At 41.4% G+C, this 26,856-nt stretch overlaps 1 protein-coding gene across 1 annotated transcript in view; it reads left to right on the top strand.

Annotated features, from left to right (window-relative positions):
* VPS53 (VPS53 subunit of GARP complex) overlaps positions 1 to 26,856 on the top strand; it is a 126,643-nt gene that overhangs the window by 89,412 nt on the left and 10,375 nt on the right. The window contains 3 exon segments of the mRNA XM_030222475.1: positions 4,037 to 4,115; positions 21,084 to 21,232; positions 23,657 to 23,726. Coding sequence (XP_030078335.1) covers positions 4,037 to 4,115; positions 21,084 to 21,232; positions 23,657 to 23,726 — 298 coding nt within the window.

Here is a 26,856-nt window from a genome sequence, read left to right as displayed (position 1 = left end):
TACAATTTTGTTAACAGCATGTCAATAGTAAAATGACACTCTGGAGACAGCGAAGGTGACTAAGTGAAACAATGATGGTCTAGAAGATGTATTGATCAGCAAGAACGACTTGACACGGCCACGTTTTGACTCAGTGGTCTGCCTCAGGAGTCTTCTTATGTTGTGTAGATGGGTCTGCCAGTATCACTTGCTGCAAAGGAGTGTTTTAAGTCCTATTTGCTATTGCGGTACACAAAAAAGGCAGGAAGCACTGCTGTTAGTGTCGCACGCCCTCAGCAATCACACTTAAAATCTTCTCTAGACTTGTGACAACTAGTCTGTAGTCCAAAGAATAACAAACAAGAAGACTTGTGGACTTTTCTTTTAGGAAGCTAACTGCTTTTACTACATTCTCTGGCAATGAATTCCAGAGTTTAATTACATGTTGCGTGAAGAAATATTTTCTCCGATTCGTTTCATTGCATGCCCCCTAGTCGTAGTATTTTTGGAAAGAGTAAACAAGCAATTTACATCTACCCGTTCCACTCCATTCATTATTTTACAGACTTCTATCATATCTCCCCTTAGCTGTCTTTTCTCCAAGCTGAAGAGCCCTAGCTGCTTTAGCCTTTCCTCATAGGGAAGTCGCCCTTCTCTGTACCGTTTCTAATTCCACTATATCTTTCTTTGAGATGCGGTGACCAGAATTGCACACAATATTCAAGGTGCGGTCGCACCATGGAGCGATACAAAGGCATTATAATCTCATTTTTGTTTTCCATTCCTTTCCTAATAATACCTAACATTTTGTTTGCTTTCTTAGCCGCCGTAGTTCACTTTTCCTGCATTCTAGCTATCAGTCTCTCTTTAGGTTTTGAGTTCATATCTCTATCCATTCCATGTCATTTTTTGATCATTGTATAACTCCTGAAGTAACACTTCGTATTCCTGCTGTATTTGCGCATTTTCCATTTGTTTTTCCTTGTTTGCTGATTTGATTCTTTAAAGAGTTTTTTTTCCTCTTGTTTTGCATAGTCTGTTGCTTGCTTCCCTGTTGAGTTGGTGAATTCTCTCGTATTCCTTCTAGTCCTCAGAAGGCTTGCCTAAATGTAGGATAGATGCTGATTCTGGGGATGTTGACTTTCGTATTTTAACCCTTTTTGCGTTTAGGTTACCTAATGAGCATAGAGGAGTTTCTTATTCATACATATAGTTTTCCAAGGTCTTTATGGGGTCAGTCTATGATGCCAAAGCTGTTTGAGAATATGGGAATTACAAATTGATTGATGGCTGCTGTCTTTTCTGTTTCTTGTACAGGAATTTTGATATTGCAGCTTTCTTTCACATCCACTGCACAAGATTTGTTTTGAGAAAACAAGGTCTTTGTTTGGGTGACTGTTTTCTTTCTTAAAAGTACAAGACCTGTGGAATAGAAGCTGGCTTATAATGACTGCCAACTCATCATATATCTGTTTGCCTACTTTTAGCCTGGTCATGTTTCATTCTAATGTTAAACCACAACTATTTCTTCCATCCTGTTGAGGAATGATGCCTGTGAAACTCCAAAGTGTCAAAATATTCCAGTTATCTCCAGCAAACCATGTTGGTATTGCTTGCATTTGTGGATTTTCCTGAAAGGCTAAATCATCTGACACCAACCAGATGGCAAATAAGCTAATCAGCCAAAATAGATTTGGCCACGTGGTTTTCATTTTAGCCTTTATTTTAACAAAAGTCACTTTTCCGTGTTTAGTACCACATACATATATGTGCTTCTTTTCGATGGACTTTTTTGTATTTCCCATGTGATTGTTTTGCTGTGATTCCCTTTGTCTTGCTTTTCACACCTGGGAATTGACAGGGTTCACATGTGGGAGACTGAAAATAGTGAAAGAACAAAGTGCTGATGACTTTTCTCTGGTAGCAAGACAAACTCTTTTTTTCCTTCTTTATTTTTTAAAGATGAAAGAAATACAATTAAATAAAGCTAGGGGGAGGTGGAACTAGAGTAGAATGTAGAATTCTTTCTCAAAAATCTTTCTCTACTCTGTCTCCTCTCTGACTGAAATTCCTCTCATGGACTTTGAAAGAACTGCTGGGAAAAATATTTCCACTTTGAAATATTTTCCAGTGTTTTTCCTTCCAGGAGTGTCCTGGCTTGCTGGTATTATCTTTCTTTGTTGAAAACAAAAAAATCACCTGCAACTTTTTCCTTTGCTTGTATTTTCCTGGCCTCCTCCCCAGGAGCTTCTTCCCCTGTTTATATCATGGAGACAATTTATAACAGGTTATTCTGAGCACAGTTAATGGTATCTGAAAACCTTGTACAGAAATCAAGAGTCCTAGGATCCTACCTGACATCCAGTCTTAAGAATAGCCATACTGGGTGAGACTAATGGTCCATTGAGCCCAGAATCCAAGTACCTGACAGAAACCCAATTAATGGCAACACTCCATTCTATCAATCCCAGGGAAAGCAGTGGCTTCCCCCATGTCCATCTCAATAGCAAACTATGGACTTTTCTTCCAGGAACTTGTCCAAACCTTTTTTAAACCCAGATATGCTCACTGCTGTTACCACATCCTCCGACAGCGAGTTCCAGAGCTTAACTATTCTTTGAGTGAAAAAATATTTCCTCCTATTTGTGTTAAAAGTATCCCATGTAATTTCATTGAATGTCCCCTTGTCTTTCTACTTTTTGAAAGAGTGAAAAAATTATTCACTTTTACCCATTCTACATCACTCAGGATTTTGTAGACCTCAATCATATCCCCCCTCAGCCATCTGTTTTTCAAGCTGAAGAGCCCTAACCGCTTTAGCCTTTCCTTATATGGGAGGAGTTCCATCCCTTTTATCATTTTGGTCGCTCTTCTTTGAACCTTTCGTAATTCGGCTATATCTTTTTTTGAGATACGGCAGCCAGAATTGAACACAACACTCAAGGTGAGATCGCACCATGGAGCAATACAGAGGCATTATAGCATTCTTGGTCTTATTTTGCATCCCTTTCCTAATAATTCTTAACGTCCTATTTGCTTTTTTGGCTGCTGTCACACACTGGCTAAAAAATTTAATCGTATTGTCTGCAGGGACAACTACATCTTTTTATTGAGTGCTGACTCCTATGATGGACCACAGCATCAGGTAACTATGATTCGGATTATTCTTCCCCAATGTGCATCACTTTGCATTTGTCTACATTAAATTTCATCTGCCATTTGGATGCCCAGTCTTCCAGTTTCCTAAGGTCTTCCTGCAATTTTTCACAATCCACATGTGTTTTGACAACTTTGAATAGTTTTGTGTCGGTGAAAACTTCAGCCACATCTTGTGATGCTCTTGCTAAAAGTAAATTGCATTTATTTATCTGGGCTTTTATTCTAAATAAAATTGGTCTCTGGAAGAGGAGGTGAACAATAATGTTTGTTTTGGTTGTTAATGGTACTGTACATTGGTGAAAGCTTAGTTGGCATAGGGAAATTTCTAACCATGGTAACTGACTTATCAAAAGATAAATAGCAAAACAAAGCCTCTTCAGGTGTCCTTGTCATGAACTTCTTCAGATGGACATGATCTAGGTGGGAAATTCAAAGACAGTTTAGATGTTGGCACTGAAACTGAATGTGTAGAAAACGTTTTCTTTTCTCAATAAGTATCCTCTGCACTGGTAATAACATAACATGACATTTTTATATATCCAAATCATCCATAATGAATGTAGTTTTTCAGTAGACATACAAAAGAACTCACAGATGTCAATAATGTTGGGCAGACTGGATGGACTGATCAGGTCTTTATCTGCCGTCGTTTACTATGTTATATGTATGACATATGTGCACAATGAACTAGTCCTGTTGCAGCAGCAGCAGCTTCACAGAGCATGGAGACACCCATACCATTATAAGAATGAAAATTCCAATGTGAATGTAGCAGTGTTGGAAGGTTTACCAAACATATGAATAGTGGGATAGCTATCTCACTGTTCACCACCTCCAGCTTCTCCTCCATCCCTGGTTTTATAAAAGTGGCTAAGCGCTTGTCTGTTTGATTTTGCAGAGTGATCTCAAACAGTATCCAGCTGCTAGTTCAGGACCTGGATGCAGCCTGTGACCCGGCTCTCACCGCAATGAGTAAGGTAGGTGCAGCATGTAGAAGTGATACCCTGCATTTGCCTCGTGTCACCTTTGCTTCCTTGATGGTTCAATTAGCTGAAGAGCTGTCGCCCTTATGGGATAGGAGCTCTTGGGACATTCACTTGTAATTGGCAGTGTCTTTGTTCTCAAACTGGTTAAAACAAAAACTGGTTCTATGCATTCCGTTTTGTCTTAAGAGTAGAAACTGTCTGCTCGATGTATTCAAAGCAGTTTATTTATTTGTTACATTTGTATCCCACATTTTCCCATCTATTTGCAGGCTCAATGTGGCTTACATAGTACCGTAAAGGCAATCGCCAAGTCCAGTAGGGAAAAAATACAATTAGATGGTATGATGGAATAGGGTAGATAAGATTCAGGCAACTTAGGGGGGGGTAGAGGATAGGAGGGGTAAGATAATGTCCAATACGATCTTTGGTGTTGATATGTTGCAGGGTTGAGGCATTTATGTTAGGTCGTTAGGCTATGCTTTTCCGAACAGGTGGGTCTTTAGTGATTTTTCTGAATTGTAGATGGTTGTAGACTGTTCTCACAGCTTGTGGCAGTGCATTCCACAGTCGTGTACTTATGTAAGAAAAGTTGGACGCATAGGTTGTTTTGTATTTAAGTCCTTTGCAATTTGGGTAGTGGAGATTCAGGTAAGTCCATGATGAACTGGTTCTGTTTCTAGTTGGGAGATCAATCAGGTCAGTCATGTAACCTGGGACTTCACCATAGATGATCTTGTGGACCAGGGTGCAGGTTTTGAAGATGATGCGTTCTCTGATCGGAAGCCAGTGCAATTTTACGCGGAGTGGTGTGGCACTTGATATTTGGTAAAACACGATTCCAAAGTGTTTAAGCGGGCAGGATGGGTTCCTGCCCACCTAAATCACTTTGGGCTGCCCAAGCACTGATATTCAACAGCACTAAACGTAGCAGTGTCAGCGCCTCTGAATATTGTCTCTGATCGCCTGTGTTGAAAGTGGGCAGGGGCATAGCCACGGGTAGCTCAGCTCAGGCGCACCCAAAAATTCTGACACTCTTATGGCTGGCGGGGATCCCCAAGCCCCACCAGCTGAAGATGTCCTTCGGCAGCCAGAACAAATGATCTTACCTGCTTTGGCTGGCGATGCTTTCCACCCGTTGCTGCAGTAACAACCCCCCCCCCCCCCCCACCACTTTACGTGCATGCTTGTTTTTTTGTGCATTCCTGAAAACCGAGCATGTGCAGGAGGGGAAAATGCCACTGGCTGTAGCAGGTAGGAAAATCACTTGTTCTGGCTGCCAAAGGACAGCTTCAGGTGATGGGGCTTGGGGATACTCCACCAGCTCAGCTGTTTATTTTTTGGGGTCGGTGTTGCTGGCATGGACAGAAAGCACACGTGCGTGGGGATGGGATTGTATGTGTGGCAGGGGCAGAAAGCACGTGCGGGGAGGGGGGAGATATGCCCACCCAGTTTGGGCTCAGGCTTACCCAGAATACTATGTCTGGCTACGCTACTGGTCAGGGGGTGGTACAGGGGGCGGCAATGGGGAGAAGATGGTGGTTATATGGGTATGGGCAATGTTCAGTGCGGGACCCGCATAGCTAAGCAGCTGAAATTAGGACAGCTCAAAGGCTGTCCTAATTTCAGCCGCTTAGCTTAGCTATGTGGGTCCTGGCCTTGAATATTGGCTGGGACCCACACACCTCCTTTTTTTCTTTTTTTTTTCTCTCCAAGTCCTCTCCCGTTCCCCCAATCCAGCCTCCTTTCTCCCATACACCCCCCCCCCAGCCTGCAAAAGTAAAGAACCCCACCCCTCCACCCCCCCATCCCTCTCAGTACACTTTTTTGTGGCAGCCACAAGAAGCAGAAGCAAGTGGTCTCTGTTTCTGCCCCCATTGCACCCACTGGACCACCATGGATAAGAGGTAGGCCCAGGAGGACCTATCTAGACTAGAGGGGGGAGTGTATGGATTGGAGGGGGAAAAACCCAAAAGAGTTATGCAGTTCCTGACTGAATATCTCCTGGGACCCACATATGATCCAGTGGCCAAGGTGCTTTGAATTAGCCCCAGGATATTCAAGTACCGGTGCCCAGACATGGCTCCAGCACCAAATATCTGGAGCTAATCTAGCCGGCGATGGTCAACATTTAAAAAAACAAAAACAAAAAAAAGCCACCAACCACCTCCAGCTGAATATCGGGTGGTGTGTCTGGGTTTGATGAACTCTGAGGAGAATCTTTTCCGAAAGGGTGAGCTGGTGTGAAAGGTGGTGGTAGAGTTGGGTCAAATGAAGTGACAAAGACCCAATGCTTATCCTCCAACCACTTCTGATCAAATGTAAGACATAGCACACTAATGTCTAACAGAATCCCAGCAGTTGTTGCAAGTAGAGATCAAGGCTTGTGGAGCAGCAACTGCTTGACAGTTCCCCACTTGGAAAGCAAAATCATAGCATCCCCTTGTCTCTAGCAGATTGAAAAAGTCCCAACACGTTTATATGTAACAAAGGCTGTCCAGCACATTTTCATTGATGATGTGCTAGAATTACTTGGGATAAAGCCTTCTTTCTGTTTGCTAAGATTTGATGAAAGAGATTGCTAGATAATGTGAGGGGTGATTGAGTAGCTTACTTAGGTAATTTGCCTATCTGAAGATTGCCCACACTCAGTCTGGCTGAAATTATGTGTGGGTTTCCATAGCGGTGCACTTTTAGCCAGATTGTGAGGGGATGTTCTGCAGACATGACTAGGTCAGGAGTACGGTGGAGGAAAAAACCAAATGTTTTCCATTCCTTTAAATTCTTTACAGTTGGACATCTGAATTAACATTGTGGCAAAATACTCTCCAGAGACTATTAGTTCTTAGGTTTTAATTAACTGCATGCTTTCAGACAATAATTTGTTAAGCAGACAGTCAGTATATGAGAAAATAATCATGAGTAAAATAAAGAAGTGTGCTTGAAATCTTCTGAATATGGGTATTTCACTAGTAAAATCTGCTCTTGTATGAGCCACGACACAATATGGAGTGTCATGTAGTCTCACCAGAGATCTCTTGTCTGTTCAGACTGGAAATCCTCCAGCTTTTTTTTTTTTTTTGTTACATTTGTACCCCGCGCTTTCCCACTCATGGCAGGCTCAATGCGGCTTACATATTATATACAGGTACTTATTTGTACCTGGGGCAATGGAAGGTTAAGTGACTTGCCCAGAGTCACAAGGAGCTGCCTGTGCCTGAAGTAGGAATCGGTTCCCCAGGACCAGAGTCCACCACCCTAACCACTAGGCCACTCCTTCACTTGACTTGGTAGTAGCCACAAAAAGGCAACATTCACAGTGCATGAAGCCATAACATGTTCTGCCTGATAATGAGAATATCAAATCATAGTTAAGGACCAGTTTGATGACTTAATACTTTGCCAGAACTTAACAATAGGCATTAAACTTGCCAATATCAAGTCGGAGAGCAGCAAATAATTAAATATAACTCAGCTGAGTAATTTTCTAAAACAGGAGGAAAGACTTCAGATGCTCAGTTAAGGTGCAATTTGTGCACAGGTTTACTGAGGAGCTTCTTCACAAGTCTAAAAAAAAAAAAACTCCTCTTTAACTTTATTGTCAATCAATCAATTTTTGTAAACTCAGTTTCAAAAAGGATTTTTATAACAATTGCCAGTTAAGTTGTCTTCTATAAAAATCCTCGTTGTTAATAAAGTGCAGCTTACGATGGGGGATTTGACAGTTTACTCAATGGTGAGTGGAGTAAATTTTTCACTGCAAAAGCACCTCATCAAGCTTAAGGCATCAGGTGTTGCTTATCTGAGCTGTTGCCTGATTTGGTGCCATTTTATGCCCTAGACAATACATTCTGTTCACTTAACAGCCATTGTTTAGTCTGGACGGAGTAGCCAATGAAGGCAAGAGCAGCTGCAAGGACATGGCTGGCTTCCTGTCTTAAGGCTTTGGAAGGTCAGCTTGGTGAAAGCCATATGATAGGCATCAGTGCCGAAGGAGTTTTTCGCTCCAAAAGGCAGCTAAGTTAATATCTGCTCTGTGAAACCAATGTTTATATCTGTAGGAATCTGTGAAAGAAATGCTGCTGTTAGCAGACAATCTGTTACTGCATTTCTGGGGTAAAGCAGCTCTTCACCCATATAAATTTTCTTTTATAAAATTACCCTCCTGTTATATATACTCTTCTACCCAAATTTTGGGAAGAGATTTCAAGGGACAGAACTATAGATGCAGTTGTATGAGAGTAATTTTGCTAGAGTAATTTCAAATCAGATTTGTGCATGCAAGTTTGCTTTGAAAATTGGTGAACTTCAGCATGTAATTCTGCAAATGTAGGAGAGCTGTTATCAAATTATCCCTAAGTCTACTTCTGGTTAAAGGGTAATGGATTTGATGTACTGTCTTTCTGTGGTGCAACCAAAGTGATTTACATATTATATTCAGGTAATATCTTTGTCCCTGGGGCCATGGAGGGCAATAGTTCTGAGTTACTGATAAATAGTTTCTATTCTTTTCTCTAGACTGTCGCACCGTTTAAGTAATTGGTTGCTACTCCATCCTCCTTTTCTCCGTAGTATATGATTTCAGAGAATTGCCAACTCAATTTCTTCAGTTATGAGGGTTTCCTTGTGGAATTCCCTTCCACTATACATCTGGACTGAATTGAGCTATTTAGTATTTCAAAAAAAGATTTAAAAAATATATTTGAACAATCTTAAAATGTTACTCAGTTCTAGATGTTTTTTTTTTTTTTTAATTATGGGTATTATTATTTATTATTTAGTAGGATTTATTTACCGCCTTTTTGAAGGAATTCACTCGAGGTTGTGTACAGTAAGAATATATCAAACGTGAGCAATAGGCAATTACAGCAGTAAAATTATTCAAATAATACAAAGTGTGATATAGTATACTACTTACAATGTCAACACAGTATGTAATTCTAACTCTTCTTACTCTCATACCTATCTTTATGTTCCATCTTTGCTTTACTCTTCACTCTTCACTATCAATTATAATGTTCTATTATAGTTAGATGATTGATTTAAAGATTTAAAGAAAGTTGTACATGAGGTCAGAGAGATGGTTAAATATTATCTCAACTTGGGTATGTTGTGTAGATGGGAAGAGGTGCCCAACACTAGCTTTTACCCCTGACATACAGAGTAAACTTAGGGTGAAATGAACTGTGCCAAGTTGGAATCACATGTTATTTCAGTAACAGGCAAACAAAAAAGCAAAGGGATGCAGTTCTTCTAAACTGAGAAGGGAGTTATTGATCTCATTATCTATGGAAAGGACAAGTAAAACAGATGTTGCTCATAGTGAGACAGCTTTTCTTTTAAAACGCAGTTCCTTCTGCTATTCACCAAGATCAGCAGTATTATTATTAGGGGTAAATGAATACAGCTGGAAATCTTCCAAAGTAAACATTTCTGCTTCAACACTAAACATTTCTCAGCATACAAATATGTATTGAAAAGTTGATTTCTTTCTTTAATCCTGTACATCACAATGAACCCTATTAGGAAAACTAGTGGTTTATCAATACTATATTGATATTGAGGGTTAAATGACATGTTCAGGGTCACGAGGAACTGCAGTGGGAATAGAACCCATTTCCGCAGGCTGTTAGCCATGACCTAATGGAGATCTCTCTATATAAAAGGCAAAACCAACGTTCTATGAAGCCTCCAGCCGGAAGTGTGAAGGGGGCGAGATATCCGGTTTCCCTATGAGTGTCTGCCCCGCCCTCTCTGTAACACAGTCAGTGAAGGAAAACAGCAGAGCACGAAATCAAATCGCTGGCTCTGTAACAGTGAAGGACTCAGAGGGGGGAGGGGAGAGAGGCCAGAGGGCAGGGACACACACACTCCCACATGCACACAGAAGAAAACATTGCTAGCCCCCGTTTCATTTGCATCAGAAACGGGGCTTTTTAGAGCACGAAATCAAATCGCTGGCTCTGTAACACTGAAGGACTCAGAGGGGGGAGGGGAGAGAGGCCAGAGGGCAGGGACACACACATTCCTACATGCACACAGAAGAAAACATTGCTAGCCCCCGTTTCATTTGCATCAGAAACAGGGCTTTTTTACTAGTTAATTAATATAGCAGTCTGTTTTGAGGGGGGGGGGGGGGGGAATGTTTGCATTCAGTATCCAACCTGTTGTTTTGTTTTTGTTTTTTTGTGCTTTTTGTGACCCCTGGACTTCAAAGGAAACTCTTATGCACTTGTGTGAAATGATTCTCTGCACTGCCAGATTCCTGCTAGCAGATGACGGCAGAAAAAGACTTGCACGGTCCATCCAGTCTGCCCAACAAGATAAACTCATAGCATATGATAGAACCTATCCATATTTGATCTTGATCTGTCCTTGACATTTTCAAGTCACTATTCATAGGAGTGCTGGTTTACATGCTGCTTTTCATTTTAATGGGCTTCAATAGAGGTCCCATTATTTAGGGAACATAGCTTAACTGTTCTAAATGCACATAAAATCACAACGTGACAACCTTTTTCTTCCATTTAAAATAAAAAAAAAATTATAGGATGAATAACTCTTCTGGGCAAAGCTACCCAATGAGCAATTCCCAGGTTCCGTTTACAGGAGTCTGGCTAAACCAACTTCCTAGCTCTGTCCAGGGGTTATATATTATAAAGGAACCTGGCTGTTCTGGGCCTACACCAGAACTTTTCTTCTGTTAGAGAGAACTGGAATAAAAGTAAAGTCACTGCTGTGAAATATATTAATTTATTATATAGGTAAGAAAATAGAATAATACACCCTACACTACAGCTCAGCTGTACAATTGTAGCTCCCTTATGCTTATAAGCAACTGTAGAATGTATTGTCTAACTAAAACACTGATATCACTGGTTACTAGGTTATTACACAATCCTGATTAGTAATACTGACTAGGTCATGAAGTAATACAGTTAGCAGCACATCTTCCTGATCACAAAGTTCTGACTAACCCGCCTTTGCCCAAGGAGCAAAAATAATCCACAGAAATGATAGTTAACAAGTATGTGTATGTAGCTTTGTTGTTTCTGTATGCTTGAATGGTGTTTTGGAAAGAAGAATAGAATTAAACCAAGTGTTATATGTTCCATGCTTCCCCCCCCCCTCCCCCGGCCGGGTCTTTTTTCATGGCTTTCCCTCATGTTTCACCATCATTTCAGAAGTAGTATTAGGAAAATTGCCAACCACCATCTGAACCCAGAACTAGCATAGAGAAAACTGTTACCCACCATCTGAGCCACTGATACCTCAAAATCCCAAAGTGCCTTACTGATCGGGAGGGTTTTCCATCGCCAGGGGTTACAGTTCTGCTATGTCCATGGATCGATGATTACAACTAACTGAGTTCACAGTTTGTAGTTTAGGTTTCCACAGCTTGGAAGAACTCCTTTCACAGCCACAAAGCAGCAGAAAAATACAGAGAGAATGTGCAAGCTCTCTCTGTTGCCCTACCTTTCTTTCAGCATGAAACCAGATGTTCAAGGTTTTAGTTTTTCACTTTATTAGTTAGGGTGAGAATCACCCTACCCAGGGAATACATCCCTGAAACCTTCTCTGTCTCTCCAGCATGTGTCTGTATCTCTCATTATCAGCCGTAATGTTGTATTACATTGTGTGTATAGTACTAGTAAGATGTGATTTCTTTAACTTATCAAGGAAAATCAGCAGTTTGCATGTCCTACCCCCATCCAAGCCCACAGGTTTCTGTGCTGAGGAAGATGGAGCTGTTTTCCCAAAGAAAAGCATTGGGCTGTTTTGGGGGAAATTCATTCACTTGAACCCCTGGTTTGATCTGGTCCATTTCCAACTCAGTTTGTCTTGGCTGTTTCTTCCCCAAGACAAAATTGGTCCCATTCAGTTAAAGTTTCAGAGAATTATTTTGCTCCCAGACAGAGAGGCATTCTTAACCCTTTATGCATATTTTTTTTCTAACATGGGCTAGAAAGAATAAAAACCTGTATGAAACTTTAAAAAATTATATGTAAAAATTGGGCAAAAGCCCCTCAGTGCTTTTTGCAGGCATTTGTACTATTATTATTTTGCTGTGATTATTTTCTCCTGGTCCTTTGCACATACGTCTTAATTATGACTGAGACTGGTGGTTGATGAGTCTTCATTCATATCAATCTCATTGGCTTTCTTCATTTTTTTTACTCATTTTCTATTTTCTCAATCTCCGCCTTATGCCATTGCAGTGGCACAGGGCTGTGCCAACACAGTAAGCGAGGTAAGCACGGCAGGAGGGCGCCGTCCTCTGGGGGGCGCCCCGCCGCACCATGCTTACCTCGCCCTCCCGCTCCCATGTCCCAACTGCCCGCCCTCTTCTCCCCACAACAAGATCCCTTTTAAATTTACCTCCGTCCGGCAGCGAAGGCGCAGCGTCAGTGAAGGAGGCGGCGCTCCCGACGTCTCTACTAGTCTTCCCTTCACTCAGTGTTCCGCCTTCTTCTGATGTCAAGGAAATGACGTCAGAAGAAGGCGGAACATTGAGCGAAGGGAAGACTAGTAGAGACGTCGGGAGCGCCGCCTCCTTCACTGACGCTGTGCCTTCGCTGCCGGACGGAGGTAAATTTAAAAGGGATCTTGTTGGGGGGGAGAAGAGGATGGGCAGTTGGGACATGGGAGCGGGAGGGCAGGGGAAAGAGGAGTGTGGATGGGAGGGCAGCGATCATTTTCACAGGGGGAGGGGGTGCGCGCGCGCCAACTGTTCGTCTATGGGGGGGCGCCAACTGATCTTCTGCAGGGGGGCGCCACAGACCCTTGGCACGGCCCTGCAGTGGCAGTCCTCTGCAGGGAACAACGGATCATGACACCTTTTCAGAATTCAGGCTGCATGCATCGTGAATCCCACCCATCAGTATCACTGTTATCCACTGGTTGGGATTCACCTTCCCAAAGAGGCTGCAAGTACTTCATACACAGCTAGAGCTAACGTTGGTGGGGAGCGAAGCAACTGGGATCATTGTGCCAGAGCCCAGCATCATAAGTTCCCCCTGGGCAAAGCTGAGTGATGTCACTGAGATAGAGCTTCAGAGCACCTGGCACTGGCTGGGTTTTCCTGGACTCAAGTGTATCTAGCACTGGCGTTGTCCATAATATTTCTGGTCGGCCCAAGGAGTAGGAACCGTGTCTGGGAGTGGGACCCAGGTCTCTTGCATGGCAGCCTGAAACTATTGAGTCACCTGCAAATGTTTTGACTTGCAGTTTGGGATTGGTGTTGGGGTGGTGTGGAATTTGTTAACCCTCTGGGATTGCAGAAATTGAATTTTTGGGTAAAAAGAGATTTCAAAATTGTTGAAGCTAACTTGAAGACTTTCTGCCATATGTACTCAAAAGCTCATTGTGTTTGTATCTACAAGATATACTATGTATATCCCATTTTGCAGTGATTTTTGTACTGCACGTTCGTACATTGTGAACAGAAATACATTATAGCTACATTGTAGAAGTTTGTGCAATTTATTTGGACAGTTCGGATGAGGCTATTAATTTATGTAGTTTCTATGTGTGTGTGAATTTATATATTTCAAATATATGTTAACATGAAAAGTAGACTGTTTATCTTTATGTACATTTTCATGTTAACATAATCGGTTGAGAACTCTTTGGCATGGTTTCAAGAATAACAGACAGGATGAAGATGGAACTCCTGAAAAACGAATTGGAGATGATGAACGATACTTTAGCACAGTTGGACAGCGATTAATGACTTTTCAGTCTGCATGTTCAGCTTCTTTCAGCACAGCTACTGTTTAGTCTTTAAAAAAAAAACAACAAAAAAAACCCCCTCCTGTTGGCAGTTTGCATTTTTGTACCTGTCATGTTAAAAAGTATGCCAAGAATTCCTGTGGAAACAAGCCAGACAAGGGTCATTACCTCGTAGTCTGTGAGAATCTGAAGTCATCCAACAAAAAACTATTTTAACCTCTTCCTTGCTTTGGCCTGGACCTGCTTCTCCTGAGCTGCCTTGGGCTAGGCCTTCTGATATTGTACTAATGTGATGCTCTTCCTGTTTTGTATTCACTGAACAGGGAAGGTAATTTTATAACGGGGCTCCCAAGTAGAGAAGGCACATCTTGTGTGCATGTGCTGCTAGAAATCGGCATAAAATAAATACATAAATACTGATACCAGTCCTACATTATCTGCCCCAGGAAAGCCTACATGTATATTGTGTAAAAGTAGGCATTATGGGGCAGATTCTCTATATATGATACCTAAAAAATCGGTGTGGAAATCAGTGCTGACTAAGTGTAAATGGAACTTGATATACCACCTTTCTGAGGTTTTTGCAACTACATTCAAAGCAGTTTACATATATTCAGGTACTTATTTTGTATCAGGGGCAATGGAGGGTTAAGTGACTTTCCCAGAGTCACAAGGAGCTGCAGTGGGAATCAAACTAAGTTCTCCAGGATCAAAGTCTACTGCACTAACCACTAGGCTACTCCTCCACTACCAACATTCCATGTAGAAGCCTGCCCTTGCAGATCAGCAATGCGGCCGCGCAGGCTTGCAGGACATCAGACTCACAGAAACAGAAGCCTGCGCAGCCGCATTGCTGATCTGCAAGAACAGGCTTCTACATGGAATGTTGGTAGTGGAATAGCAACATTCCATGTAGAATCTCAAATAGTAGCAACATTCCATCTAGAATCTCCAACAGAGAAAGGGAAATGGGACTTGATATACCGCCTTTCTGAGGTTTTTGCAACTACATTCAAAGCGGTTTACATATATTCAGGTACTTATTTTGTACCAGGGGAAATGGAGGGTTAAGTGACTTGCCCAGAGTCACAAGGAGCTGCAGTGGGAATCGAACTCAGTTCCCCAGGATCAAAGTCCACTGCACTAACCACTAGGCTACTCCTCCACTCCTCCATTTAGGTGCAGTATATAGAATATTCTTAGTTGATATTTCAGTGCCTAAAACTTTGTGCATCCATTTACACCAATGAACACATGGTGTAAATCCCTGTGTGTAGGTTTATGCACACTGGGCCATATTCTATAAACTACGTGCGTAAATTTCAGAACCCCCACGAAATGCCCATTTCCCCGCCCATAACCACACCCCTTTTTTGGCTGCCCGCGTTAAGAAGTTTGGCACACTGTAACCGAATACGCTTAGCGAGTTGTGTGCATAAATTCTAATTAGTGCTTAAGTGCTGTTATCAGCGCTTATTAGCTTATTAAGCTTATAAAGTTATAGAATCCGCTTGGATTTCAGCGTGGATTTCTAGGCGCGCTATATAGAATCTGGGGATATGTGTTCCAAGCACATAATTTTCTGCACTTGGCAATTTTATAAGCATCTACTTAAGCATGTGAAAGCTAATCTACGCACTCGGGTCACTTATAAAATTACCCCCAGTACATGTAGATGCTCATGTTATCGTGGCCATTCATGAAAGGAAGATGGCAAAAACAGGGGTATAAATTAAGTGAATACACACCTACTACTTGCATTCACTTAATGACACTTTATGATGGGCAAATTCTAAACAAAAAAAGTGCAGAATTTTAAAAATCTGTGTTCAGAAAATTTAAAATTTTGTGTATAATTTGTTTTGTACAGAAATTTTCCAGGAGTACTGGCAATGTCAGTATTAGTTCTGACAAAGGATTGGGGGTTTAATACTTTATTTTCAAACTTGATGTACCGCTGAAACTGGCAAACAGATTGCAGCGGTTTACAAAACAAATCGACAAAATCAGCATGAACGGAACACCTTCAATTCGAATAGGAAAGACCAATTACACAAGTAAACTAAGATTTGCAAACAGCGTGTAAACAGATACTGGGTTATAAAGATCATCACCATAAATCAAGAGCAACCCCAGAATGACAATTGGAAAAATGGATTTTCAGCAATGATTTTAAAATTTGTAAAGGACTGTTCAGCCCAAAAGGATTGTGGGAGATCATTCCAAATTTTGGGAGCCACAAAATAAAAAGCAGAGTTAGGAGTTACCTGATAATAGGCCTGTGAACTCCTAAGAGAGAGTGACAGCAGCATGCCTTGGAAAACATGGTTGGAGCCCTAGTAGTGACAGACATGGCAAAAGCAGCTGTTGTGGAGCCTTCTTAATTAGAGGAGGTTAGGAGAAGTAGCAGTGGCAGACACAGGACACACATTGTTAATCAGGAATTCTCCAGCAGCCCTGTTAGTAGGATCAGTTTTACAAATTTCAAAAGCCTGTTTATTTTTTATTATTTTTATTTTTTAAGGTGAGAGGGAGCAGAAGAAGAGGGATTGAGAGAGACTGCTGCTTGAGGGTGCTTTTTAGATTTTGCGAGCCGGTTGTTAAATCTCCCGCAGCGTCTCGCTCCCTGTTTGCCTCTCCTCCCCCAAGCCGTAGGGCCCCGGCACATACCTGGCTGAAGCCATCCTGGTGGGCTAGTGGAGTCTTTGGGGCAGGAAAGATCCCCAGTCTGTCCTGCCCGCTACTGGCGCCGACCCTCCCGCTGCCACATTGCTCTTTAAAAATGGCTGTGGAGACTTCCAGCAGGCCTCGTGAGACTTCGCTGAAGTATTGGCAGCCATTTTAAAGAAAAAGCGGCTGCAGGAGGGTCAACGCTGACAGCAGGCAGGGAAGACTGGGGATCTTTCCTGCCCTGAAAACTCTACCAGATCACCAGGATGGCTTCGGGTAGGTGCCGGTAGGGCACCCTGTGGCTCAGGGGAGCGGTAGATCTGGAATAGGTAGGTGACGGTCTTCATTGTTGAATTTAGTCTCACTTCTGTTTTCAAACATGCCAGCTTGTGCATAGGGATTACATAGAGGAAGTATAATATGGAATAAATTTTCAGAGAGTATTAACTTGTTATAAATCGTAATCAGTGTGTCATTTGGAGGGGCTGATTATAGGGACACCCTAGCACGTGTTATATTCGTTCAGAGATTTTATTTTTTTTCTCCAGTAAAGGGCCACTAAAACAGACATCATGTTATGAGAATCAGGTGCTCAACATTCAGAGTTTCTATCTATCTGTTTATTTACTTGTTTATGCATTTTCTCCCACATTAAAATGAATTGGGAGCATTAAACCAAAACCTGGGAGCATAAAAAAAAAAAATTTTTTTCTTGAAGAGAGTAATGCATTCCCCCTCCCCCCCAGGCTCTCTCCCCGGGTATAGCCAGCTGTGCAATTTTGTTGGGGGGGGGGGGGCACAGAGGTGGACCGAGGAGAGAACCTGTTGTTAAAAATTTACCAGCACACCACTGGTTGCAACCCCAACTGGCCTCCAGCAACTGTAGCTTGAGCTCCCTCCCTCCCTCCCCATTTCTCTAGCAACCACAGCCTAAAGCCTCACACTCATCAAGATATTATATCAGCTTGGGTAGGAGTGGCAGCCCGTATCACTCATACACACAAGGAGTGACACGGGCTGCACATACTGCAGCAGGATATGTTTATCCATTCCTACTCTAACTGAGATAATATTTAACCATCTCTCTGACCTTGTGTGCAACTTTCTTTAAATTAGTTGCCTTACTCTCCAACTCCTCTTACCTATCCATATGTTCCATCTTTGCTTATACCCTTTACTGTCAATTAAAATGTTCTATTATGTATTGTGTTGACATTGTAAGTAATATACTATGCCATACTTTGTATTGTTATTTGAATATTTTTACTGCTGTAATTGCCTATTGCTTGTGTTTGATTTATTTTTACTGTACACTGCCTTAAGTAAATTCCTTCAAAAAGGCAGTAAATAAATCCTAATAAATAAAGTAAATAAGAGAGACTGTAGTTGAGGCTGCTGGGGTCGGGTGGGTAGTCGATGGGGATTAGCTAAGGTTGAGGCAGCAGAGGTGGGTGCACATCTGGCCCCAGCAACCACAACTGCAGCCTTAGCTTTTCTCCATTATAAACCCGCCTACAGTAGCAACAGCATTAGCCTGTCCCCATTTCCCTCCCACCTCAGCAACTACAGCCTTAAACATCTCTCCATTACCAGAGAGGCTGTGGCTCCTGGGAGTAGGTGGTTTGCACTAAAAGAAAATTTGTTGAGGCTTGAAATATGCAAAGTATCTTCCCTTTTTTTAAATCCGTATATTCACCATGAACACCGAGCTCCCTTTAACTAGAAAGAGTGAAGTAAAGATACAGTGAGCATCATATAGATGAAGTAAAGATACAGAGAAACTTTGGAATTTCCAAACCCAGTGGACAGTATTTGAATTCACCAGAAACCTTAGTAAATCGGTGTGTGTGGTGTGAATCTAGAAAAGTAGGTTAAACAACAAGCCTGCCATAGTTGTTTAAATCAATTAGAGTTTCTAGTGGGGGAAAATGACACAAATGAGATTAAAAGGCATGTTTCAAGAAGATATTGCACATGCTTAATCCATCCAATGAAACCCCAGAGACTGTTTTCTTCCTCTTTCCTTTTTCCTGTCGTCTCCATCTCACGCCTTGATTTTAACCCTCTGCTCCCAAACATTTGCTTGCTTGTGCGTCTCATTCCATTTTCTGAATGTCAATCATAGTTGGCAGGCATGATAACTAATTGTATGTAATGGAATTACTGCATGAAACCTTTAAATCACCATGTCTCACCTACTTAGCCTACTCACTAATAATACAATTTCACCTTGGATTCTTCACCCCCCAGAGACTAGCTGGTATGAAGATTGTATTTTTACCAGGCACATCAAGACCTAGGCTGTTCTAATTGCTCACATTCTCCACAGACAAGCGGGATTTATGTGGCCACACAAGTGGCAGTGTCATCAGATAGAACTACCGACGCATCTGCTTTCCAGAGCCAGAAATTTTTCAAAACTTTTTCTAAGCATGCACAGAGGGTTCCTAAGCTGGTGTAGCTTCCCCTGCATCTCGGAAAGGAAAAGCTCCAAATCCAACAATTTATAGAGCTGAATGTGATCATCAAGATCTGCTCTTCATCATTGGCAAAAACCTTCCATTCATATGTGAACAATTCAATAAACATTTCAGTGAAATCGGTGTTCAATTCTACTGGTGCAAATATTCAAATTCTTTGTAGCAATCATTGTACTTGTCTTAAGCATTTGGTACCGAGCTAACTTCTTTCAGATCACCCAGGACCAACGGTGGCCAGTGTTTCACTTTGCTGCTTCAGGGTCCACACTTCTGGGGCTAAAAAGAAATTGGTCTAAGTGCACTGAAATGCATAAAAAATATAAACAACTGACAGTCTCTTACATCTTTTTTTTTTTCAAATATCTTTATTAACTCATTTTCAAATATGAGGACAGAAGAACAACAAACAGTAGTTCCCCCCCTCCCCCACAAGTATAGACAAGTCATACCTGTACTCTTTGGCACAATTCTAAATACAGAGCTAACGATTCCCCCCCCCCCACCTGCCCCTCTCCCAACACTAGAAAAATCTCTCTTACATCTTGACAGCACTTTCCTTCTTATGTCTGTCAACTGACTCTCACTCATTCAAAATGGCCACCTTTTCTCAAAGGTGATGTCAGACGCTGCCAACTATCACATCCAGTCAAGAGTTCAGAAGATTGATTGCTATAAAGAGTTTTGAATATTTGCACCAGTAGAATTGAACACTGATTTCACTGAAATGTTTATTGAAATGTTCAAATATGGATGGAAAGTTTTTGCAGCAGATTTTTTATTTATTTTTGTTACATTTGTACCCCGCGCTTTCCCACTCATGGCAGGCTCAATGCGGCTTACATATTGTATACAGGTACTTATTTGTACCTGGGGCAATGGAGGGTTAAGTGACTTGCCCAGAGTCACAAGGAGTTGAGCCCAGTTCCCCAGGACCAAAGTCCAACACTCTAACCACTAGGCCACTCCTCCACTAGCAACATTCCATGTAGAAGCCTGCCCTTGCAGCCGCACAGGCTTCTGTTTCTGTGAGTCTGACGTCCTGCACATACGTGTAGGACGTCAGACTCACAGAAACAGAAGCCTGCGCGGCTGCAAGGGCAGGCTTCTACATGGAATGTTGCTAGTGGAATAGCAACATTAATATTCCATGTAGAATCTCCAATAGTAGCAACATTCCATGTAGAATCTGAAATAAGGAAAGGGAACTGGGATTTGACATGCTGCCTTTCTGTGGGGTTTACATAGTATATATTTGTACCTGGGGCAATGGAGGGTTAAGTGACTTGCCCAGAGTCACAAGGAGCTGCCTGAAGTGGGAATCGAACTCAGCTCCTCAGTTCCCCAGGACCAAAGTCCACCACCCTAACCACTAGGCCACATTCAGCTCTATAAATCGTTGGATTTTTGAAGTGGCACATATTGATTAGAAGATTATGAAATGTTCTTGAAGCTTCCAATTTCCGATGGTAACACAGCTACTTACCGTTTCATATTTTGTTTATTGTAACTCAGTCTATGTTGGTCTTTCTGAGTGCACCACGCACCCATTACTGGTAGCTCAAAATACTGCAGCCTGATTTATTGCTAGCTTAAGAAGAATGGATCCTATAACTCCAATTTTAATGGAGTTACACTGGCTGCCTGTTAATTTTTGTGTGCAGTTTAAGATCATCTGTTTTTTTCATGAATTTATTAATGTGAAGTTATAATATGCTGTGCAAGATTACATCCCAGGCCAAGAACTGTGATCTAGCCAACATCTTTTAAGTGTTCCTCCACTGAGTTGTTTTAAGAAGCAGTTTACTTATTCTCATGCCTCCTCATGTGTATCTGCAAAACTATGGATTATACTTCTGCAACCTCTGTATCAAAAGACAGATTAGCTTTTATTCTGTAAGCGGCTAAACTCGTTTTGTTAGGAAAATGTTTACACTATCTAAATGACAGTTTAAATGATATGTTATATTGTTCTGTTTTATGCGTCTATTAAAACTGCTTAGATTTTATTGGATAAGCAGGTTAAAAATAAATGACATTATGTAGAAATAATAAATCAGAGTCCTCCATATTCCTGTTACAGATGCAGTGGCAAAATGTGGAGCATGTTGGTGATCAAAGCCCCTATGTCACTTCAATTATCCTTCACATTAAGCAGAACGTACCCATCATCCGGGATAATCTTGCTTCAACTAGAAAATACTTTACTCAGTTCTGTATTAAGTTTGCCAAGTAAGTACCTGACATTTCACTTTGCAGAAAGCCAGTTATCACTTGTTGTTTTATACAGTTTCTTGCTATAGAAGTACATTAAACTACCGTACTTTAAATTGTCTCTTAGTACCCTCAGTCCTCTCTTGCTCCTCAGGCATTTAGAACTGATTTTCTCTTATTCTGTGTGTGTAAGAGGAGGGGGGCAGGGAACCTTGGTGGATCAGGCCATTAGCCTGTTCCTTATCTGCAGTGCCATGTACTAAATTTGGCAGGCTCTCGGTCTATAGCGTGCATCCAAAAGTAGGGTCAAATCTTGGAAGAACTAACCAAAATGAGTTTATGGAAAAATAGACATCACAGGTGCTTTAATCCCAATGAGAAAATGAAGCAAACATTGATACAAAATAAGCGTAGAACTTGGGGCTGCAGCTGTTTAAGAAGAAATAAACTGCCTTGTTAAATTTTGTGGTGAGGATTCACTTTCTATAGAAAACGTAGAGCAGGTCAGGTGTTCACTGACAAGGAAGAGAATGCTTTGTCTTCCAGCTCTGTCCCAGTGACAGGGAAAGCTTAGATCTACAGGCTAGATTGAAAAGCTGCTGATCCTTCATCCCCTGCTGTTAGGGCAGGACATGACCAGCTCAGCTGCTACCAATCCCAGTAACTCCACGTGTTTTCATTCTGCCCTTTAGCCCTGATGCCCCAGCGCTGTTCCGAATAACACCGTAAAAATACCCCTGAAACAGCGCAGAAGAAAAATGCACTAATGCTGAACGCTAATGAGATGCAAATATAGGTGCACTCATAGCATTGAGCATTAGGGGGTTAATTAGGGAGGATTGTGCTGGCGCATGCGCAGAAGAGTCCATGGTAAGCTTGGCTCCTGTGTGCATGCGCCTGGTAAAACCCGAACGTGAAGTACACATTGGCGTCTGTTTTCTGTGGCTTAAATATAAGCTTTAGCTTGGACACTTATATTTAAACACAGGAAACAGACGCCAGTGTGTGCTTCCACTGGGCGTGTTTTATTTATTTATTTATTGTATGGACAGACGATTTAAATTTAGATGCAGGAAACAGATGCCAATGGGTGCTTTCGCTTGGGTCTGCTGTTTCTCATGACCAGCGCTTAAGGGCTTGCACAGGCTTCCTTCTGCTTCCAAAAGCAATCAAAACCGGCAGATTTTGCGGGAAGAATCATGAGAAATCCTCTCTTTCAACACCCTAACGCCTGCCCCGACCTGGCGTTAATTTTTGCTGCAGAAAGGCAGTTTTGTTTTGGGCACTTTCTTCTGAGCATTGGGGAGGAATACAAAATGATTTCATTAACATGAGCTTGACTACATTTGTATGCTATCTGCGCTAGTGACTTGCACGCTCGTTTCCCTGCGCAAGACCCCCTCTGAATATTCTGCACAGGTAAATGTGGGCGCTAGTACAGCTCTAATGGCCTCTAGCACCCATGTTTACTTTTGAGCATCGGGGCCTGTCTGTCTCCTGGGATTTAAAAAATTGCTTCCTTTGATGTGCTTACTGCTGTCCTGCAGTCTGGCTCTTGTGTGTTTCTCTCTGTCCAAGCTTTTACTTAGTATGTGATTTGACATTGTTTCCATGTAGACTCCTCTTCAGGAAGAGATTATTCATTTTTGGAAAGTGAGATGGAGGGAGCAGAAGAGGGCTGCTTGAGTGCTTTTAGGTTACAGGTTCCCTTTAGTAGTTTTAGTCCCTGAAATCAGGATTTGAATTTGATAAACTGACCAGTATAAATGAAAACACATACAACTGAAATGAACACCTAAAGGGAAAAAGGGTGTAACTACCAAAAATAGTGTCAATAGACGTGAACACAGGATATAATTAAAATATTTGCGGAGTAGAATTAAGAGTGGTGAATGGTAATTGCATAAAACCCAAATGCAGTGATTGCCATTCCATATGCACCCCTCTGTACTCTACCAAATAATGGGGTAGGGATCCATGAACAAATAGAAATTAAAAACTGATCTGGGGGTTTGAAAGTTATAGCTTAACCTTACTGACCCTCTGCTGTCCTTCATAGTTTCTCTCAAGATTCACCTCACCTTTCTTGAGCTGTAGCTGTGGCTTCCTTAAAGTATCTTTGTCCTAATAAAATTGGTGTATCTACCTCATTACCTTCTTGGACTCTACCCATTCCACCCCACTCATTATTTTCTAGACCTCTATCATATCTCCCCTCAGCCGTCTTTTCTCCAAACTGAAGATGACTACCAAATAGTTGCCTAGCCCTAATACTCGGGTGCATTCTTACTTTAAATGGCTAAGATCTCAGTACTTGACCTTCTAACTCTTTGAAGTTATTCATAGACTTACTTATTGCATGTTGGGTCTTTAATTGCATGCTGTGGTGACGTTCTAAAAATGAAGTCTATCACCTGTAAATCATCGTTTTTTTTCTTCCAGCTCCTTCATTCCCAAGTTCATTAACCATCTCTTCAAATGCAAACCTATTAGTATGGTTGGAGCAGAGCAGGTAAGAAAGGTCTGCCGTGTTTATCAACCACATGATTGTGGTGCTAATTGTGAGCAATCCAGTTGACCCATGTACCAGCTTTTAATTTATTACCCCAGGTTTAGAACTCATATATCCACTCCCTGTTGGACCTATATGAGGCAGTCATGTATGGTTTGCTTTTTTATTTGCTTTTATAAAATTATATAATCAAAGAATAACTTTGAAAAGGAAATACATAAACAGCATATACATGAAAATCATCCAGATGAATAGAAACTAAATGGGGAAATGAAACTAGTGGGGAAACAAGAGCTAAAAGCTGTAAGAAGATGGCAAATTCTCCACCCCCCCCCCCCCCCAAAAAAAAGGACACACAGGGAATAGGAATAATATTTAACCCCACTGCTTAATAAAGTTTTTACCTGAAATAACGTATGATATTAGTGAATTCCAATGGAAACACCTTTGCCTTCCAAGAAAATTCTCAACCGCAAAAGCTCAAAAAAATACAAAACAAGTATTTTGCACAGAAACAATATATTTACAGAGAACTCTTAGCTAAAAGGTTGCTCTAGAGACTTTGTACACTGTTTTAATTCAAGATATGTTTTCCTGCTTAACTGCATCCACTTCGATACATCTGGAGGTGTAGCTTCTCTCCCAGATAACCAAGAACAAACGTCAGGAGCTTGGCATATCTTTTGCGGATATGAAAGATGACTGAGGAAAATTAAGAAATCTTAAATTCAGATTTCTGTTAGACTTCTCAATCTTCCTCAATAGAAATAATCTATCTTGCACCATAGAATTCTGGTCAAAATCAGGACTCTTACCCATCCCGTGGCTCTGCCCAAAGCAACAACGAATGTAATGGTGGTAATGTTGGTATGATGAGGGGTGGGAGCTGCAGATGAGAGGGGAAAATTTCCCCTTATCTTGCCCTGATGCTTCGGCATGTAAAAGCAAAAAGGTCAAAGGAAAAGTGTCAACAAAGGTAAGAGCAAGCTGCCTCAGAGTCTTACTCTGGTGCCTTCTTATTCCCCTTGATCCAGGCAGTCATGATGTGACCTGTTATTTTATTAAGTGGTGGCTGATTTTTAAGGACAAATAGCTTCTTCTAAGGGAATTTGTTTATTAACTAAATTCAGAAATTTCTAGGCGATTGCAAGGGTCATGTACCTTTTTTTTAATATATCGATGCACATGTTAGGGTCAGTCTGAATCCCTCTCTTCTCTCCTGCAGTAGTCATCCATACCTCCATTAAGAGAGCGGCAGTTCTCCAGGTTTAACATTATTTCTTTGAAACATGTATTCTTTAATGATCTTTCATTTAAATACCAAGGCCATGGAGTTAAGTAACTAGGCCAGTCTGAAGATATCAGAGACAAGAGCATGATCAGATTACAGAATATCACCTGTTTGAGCTTAATACTCATTCTTATAGTTTCTAGGCATTCAGGGAGATTTTCAGCAGATCACTAACTTCTTTTCAGGTTCTTCTAGTTTTTGATCCATAGAGCAAAAGTCTAGTTTCTAAACTACAGTGATTTGTACATCAGTCCTTGTGGTATAGTGAGATTTTAAATAAATTAAATCTTTCAAACGTTCAAGCACATTTTCCAAAAGGAAGCACCTGTGGAGTTTCTCTTTAAACATGTGGGTCCACTGAGGTGCGAAGTCATACCCGAAATCATATGTGGGGATTTCAAAATGAATTACCCCTCCTCCCCCATGGGTGCATTGTCTACCATCGCTGTTCCCTATTCAGTGCCCTTCTGCCCTGCCCCTTTGCAGCAAAGGTGGAATTGCCCCCACTGTGAAACAGTACAGTTACTTTTATGCATAGAAGGGGAGGGCTTTTACTTCTCAGGTGAAAGGGTAGGAGAGAAGGACTGTTATTGGGTAATAAATGATCATGAACAAATGGGAGTTAGTGATTCCCGAACCTGCTCTGGGGGAACCCCAGCCAGTCAAGATTTCTGTATATCCACACTGAATATGCATGAGTGAAATTTGCATGCAGTGGAAACAGTGCATGCATGCATGCAAATCAATCTTGTGAATATTCTTTGCAGATATCCTGAAAAGCTGATTGGCTGGGTTCCTCCAGGACAGGTTTGGAAACCACTGCCGTAAGTTCTAGTGCACAAGATAAAGAACTTCAAAGCTTGGTTACAGATGGTACTGTATATGTGTCATATTCTGCAAGAAGGGAATAAAGGGATCTGACTCTTATTGGCAGCTTTGTAGTATCCGAGGGCCTTTAGATGGTAGATTCTGGCAATGTTCAGTCATTTATACTTTCTGGACAGAGGTCTAATCATAGATTCATGAGATGATAGGGCAGTTACCAGCCACAGACCTTGGGCTCTTTTGGGGGCTAAGCACCTTTTTGATTAAAAAAAAAAAGGTATCCCTTTAATTATCCATAAGTTGGTAGCAGCGAGAGGGTTTAATTGACAGTCACTGGAATCATCTTATTCTTCCTGGAGAGGGTGAGGTATGTCTTCATTGAAATGTCTTAAATAAAGCTGTTGTAATGCTGAGGAAATTTGGAAGCAGCTCCTGAACTGAGATGATAAGATAAGAGTCTGACTTTCTTCCCTGAGTGTAACTCCTCTTTAGTTGGTCTTTTTGAAAGTACATAGATTTGGAAAATTGTAGATCTATTTTATGTACTTAATTTGAAAATCCTTTCCAGCTTGATGATGGGGAAGGTGAGAAGAGGGTTAGTGACAATGTTTTGATGTATTGCTTAAAGACTTTGCTGTAAGATTTCATTATTGTTGTATTAATTGAAATTCAATAAACTTTTTTTCCTCAAAATTAAAACATAAGGCAGTGTATAAGCAGGGTGCTATCAGCTTATTTAGTAGTGTATGAGAATAATTGCAAGGAGACTATGTTCCGCTATTTGTGTCAAGGGCTTTGTCGAAATGCATGGCCAAGAGCTGCACTGCTTAGTCTGACCAGCCAGCATAGTGATTTCTGGTGCTTGTGCCTGAGCTGTACTTCTGATATGCACTCTGGCATATCATGATTGAATCCCCCTTGTCCCTCCCTCCACAAGCATTGGTGCAGTGCATGGTGGTATAATGTTCCACATGAATCTGTTTCTGTAGGGCTCTGTTTTGAAACCATCCTTGT

The sequence above is a fragment of the Microcaecilia unicolor genome, chromosome 13, assembly GCF_901765095.1.
Source record: "Microcaecilia unicolor chromosome 13, aMicUni1.1, whole genome shotgun sequence".
NCBI classification, from domain to species: domain Eukaryota; kingdom Metazoa; phylum Chordata; class Amphibia; order Gymnophiona; family Siphonopidae; genus Microcaecilia; species Microcaecilia unicolor.
The sequence above is the reverse complement of the archived record's forward strand: the minus strand, read 5'-3'. Positions and strand labels throughout refer to the sequence as shown.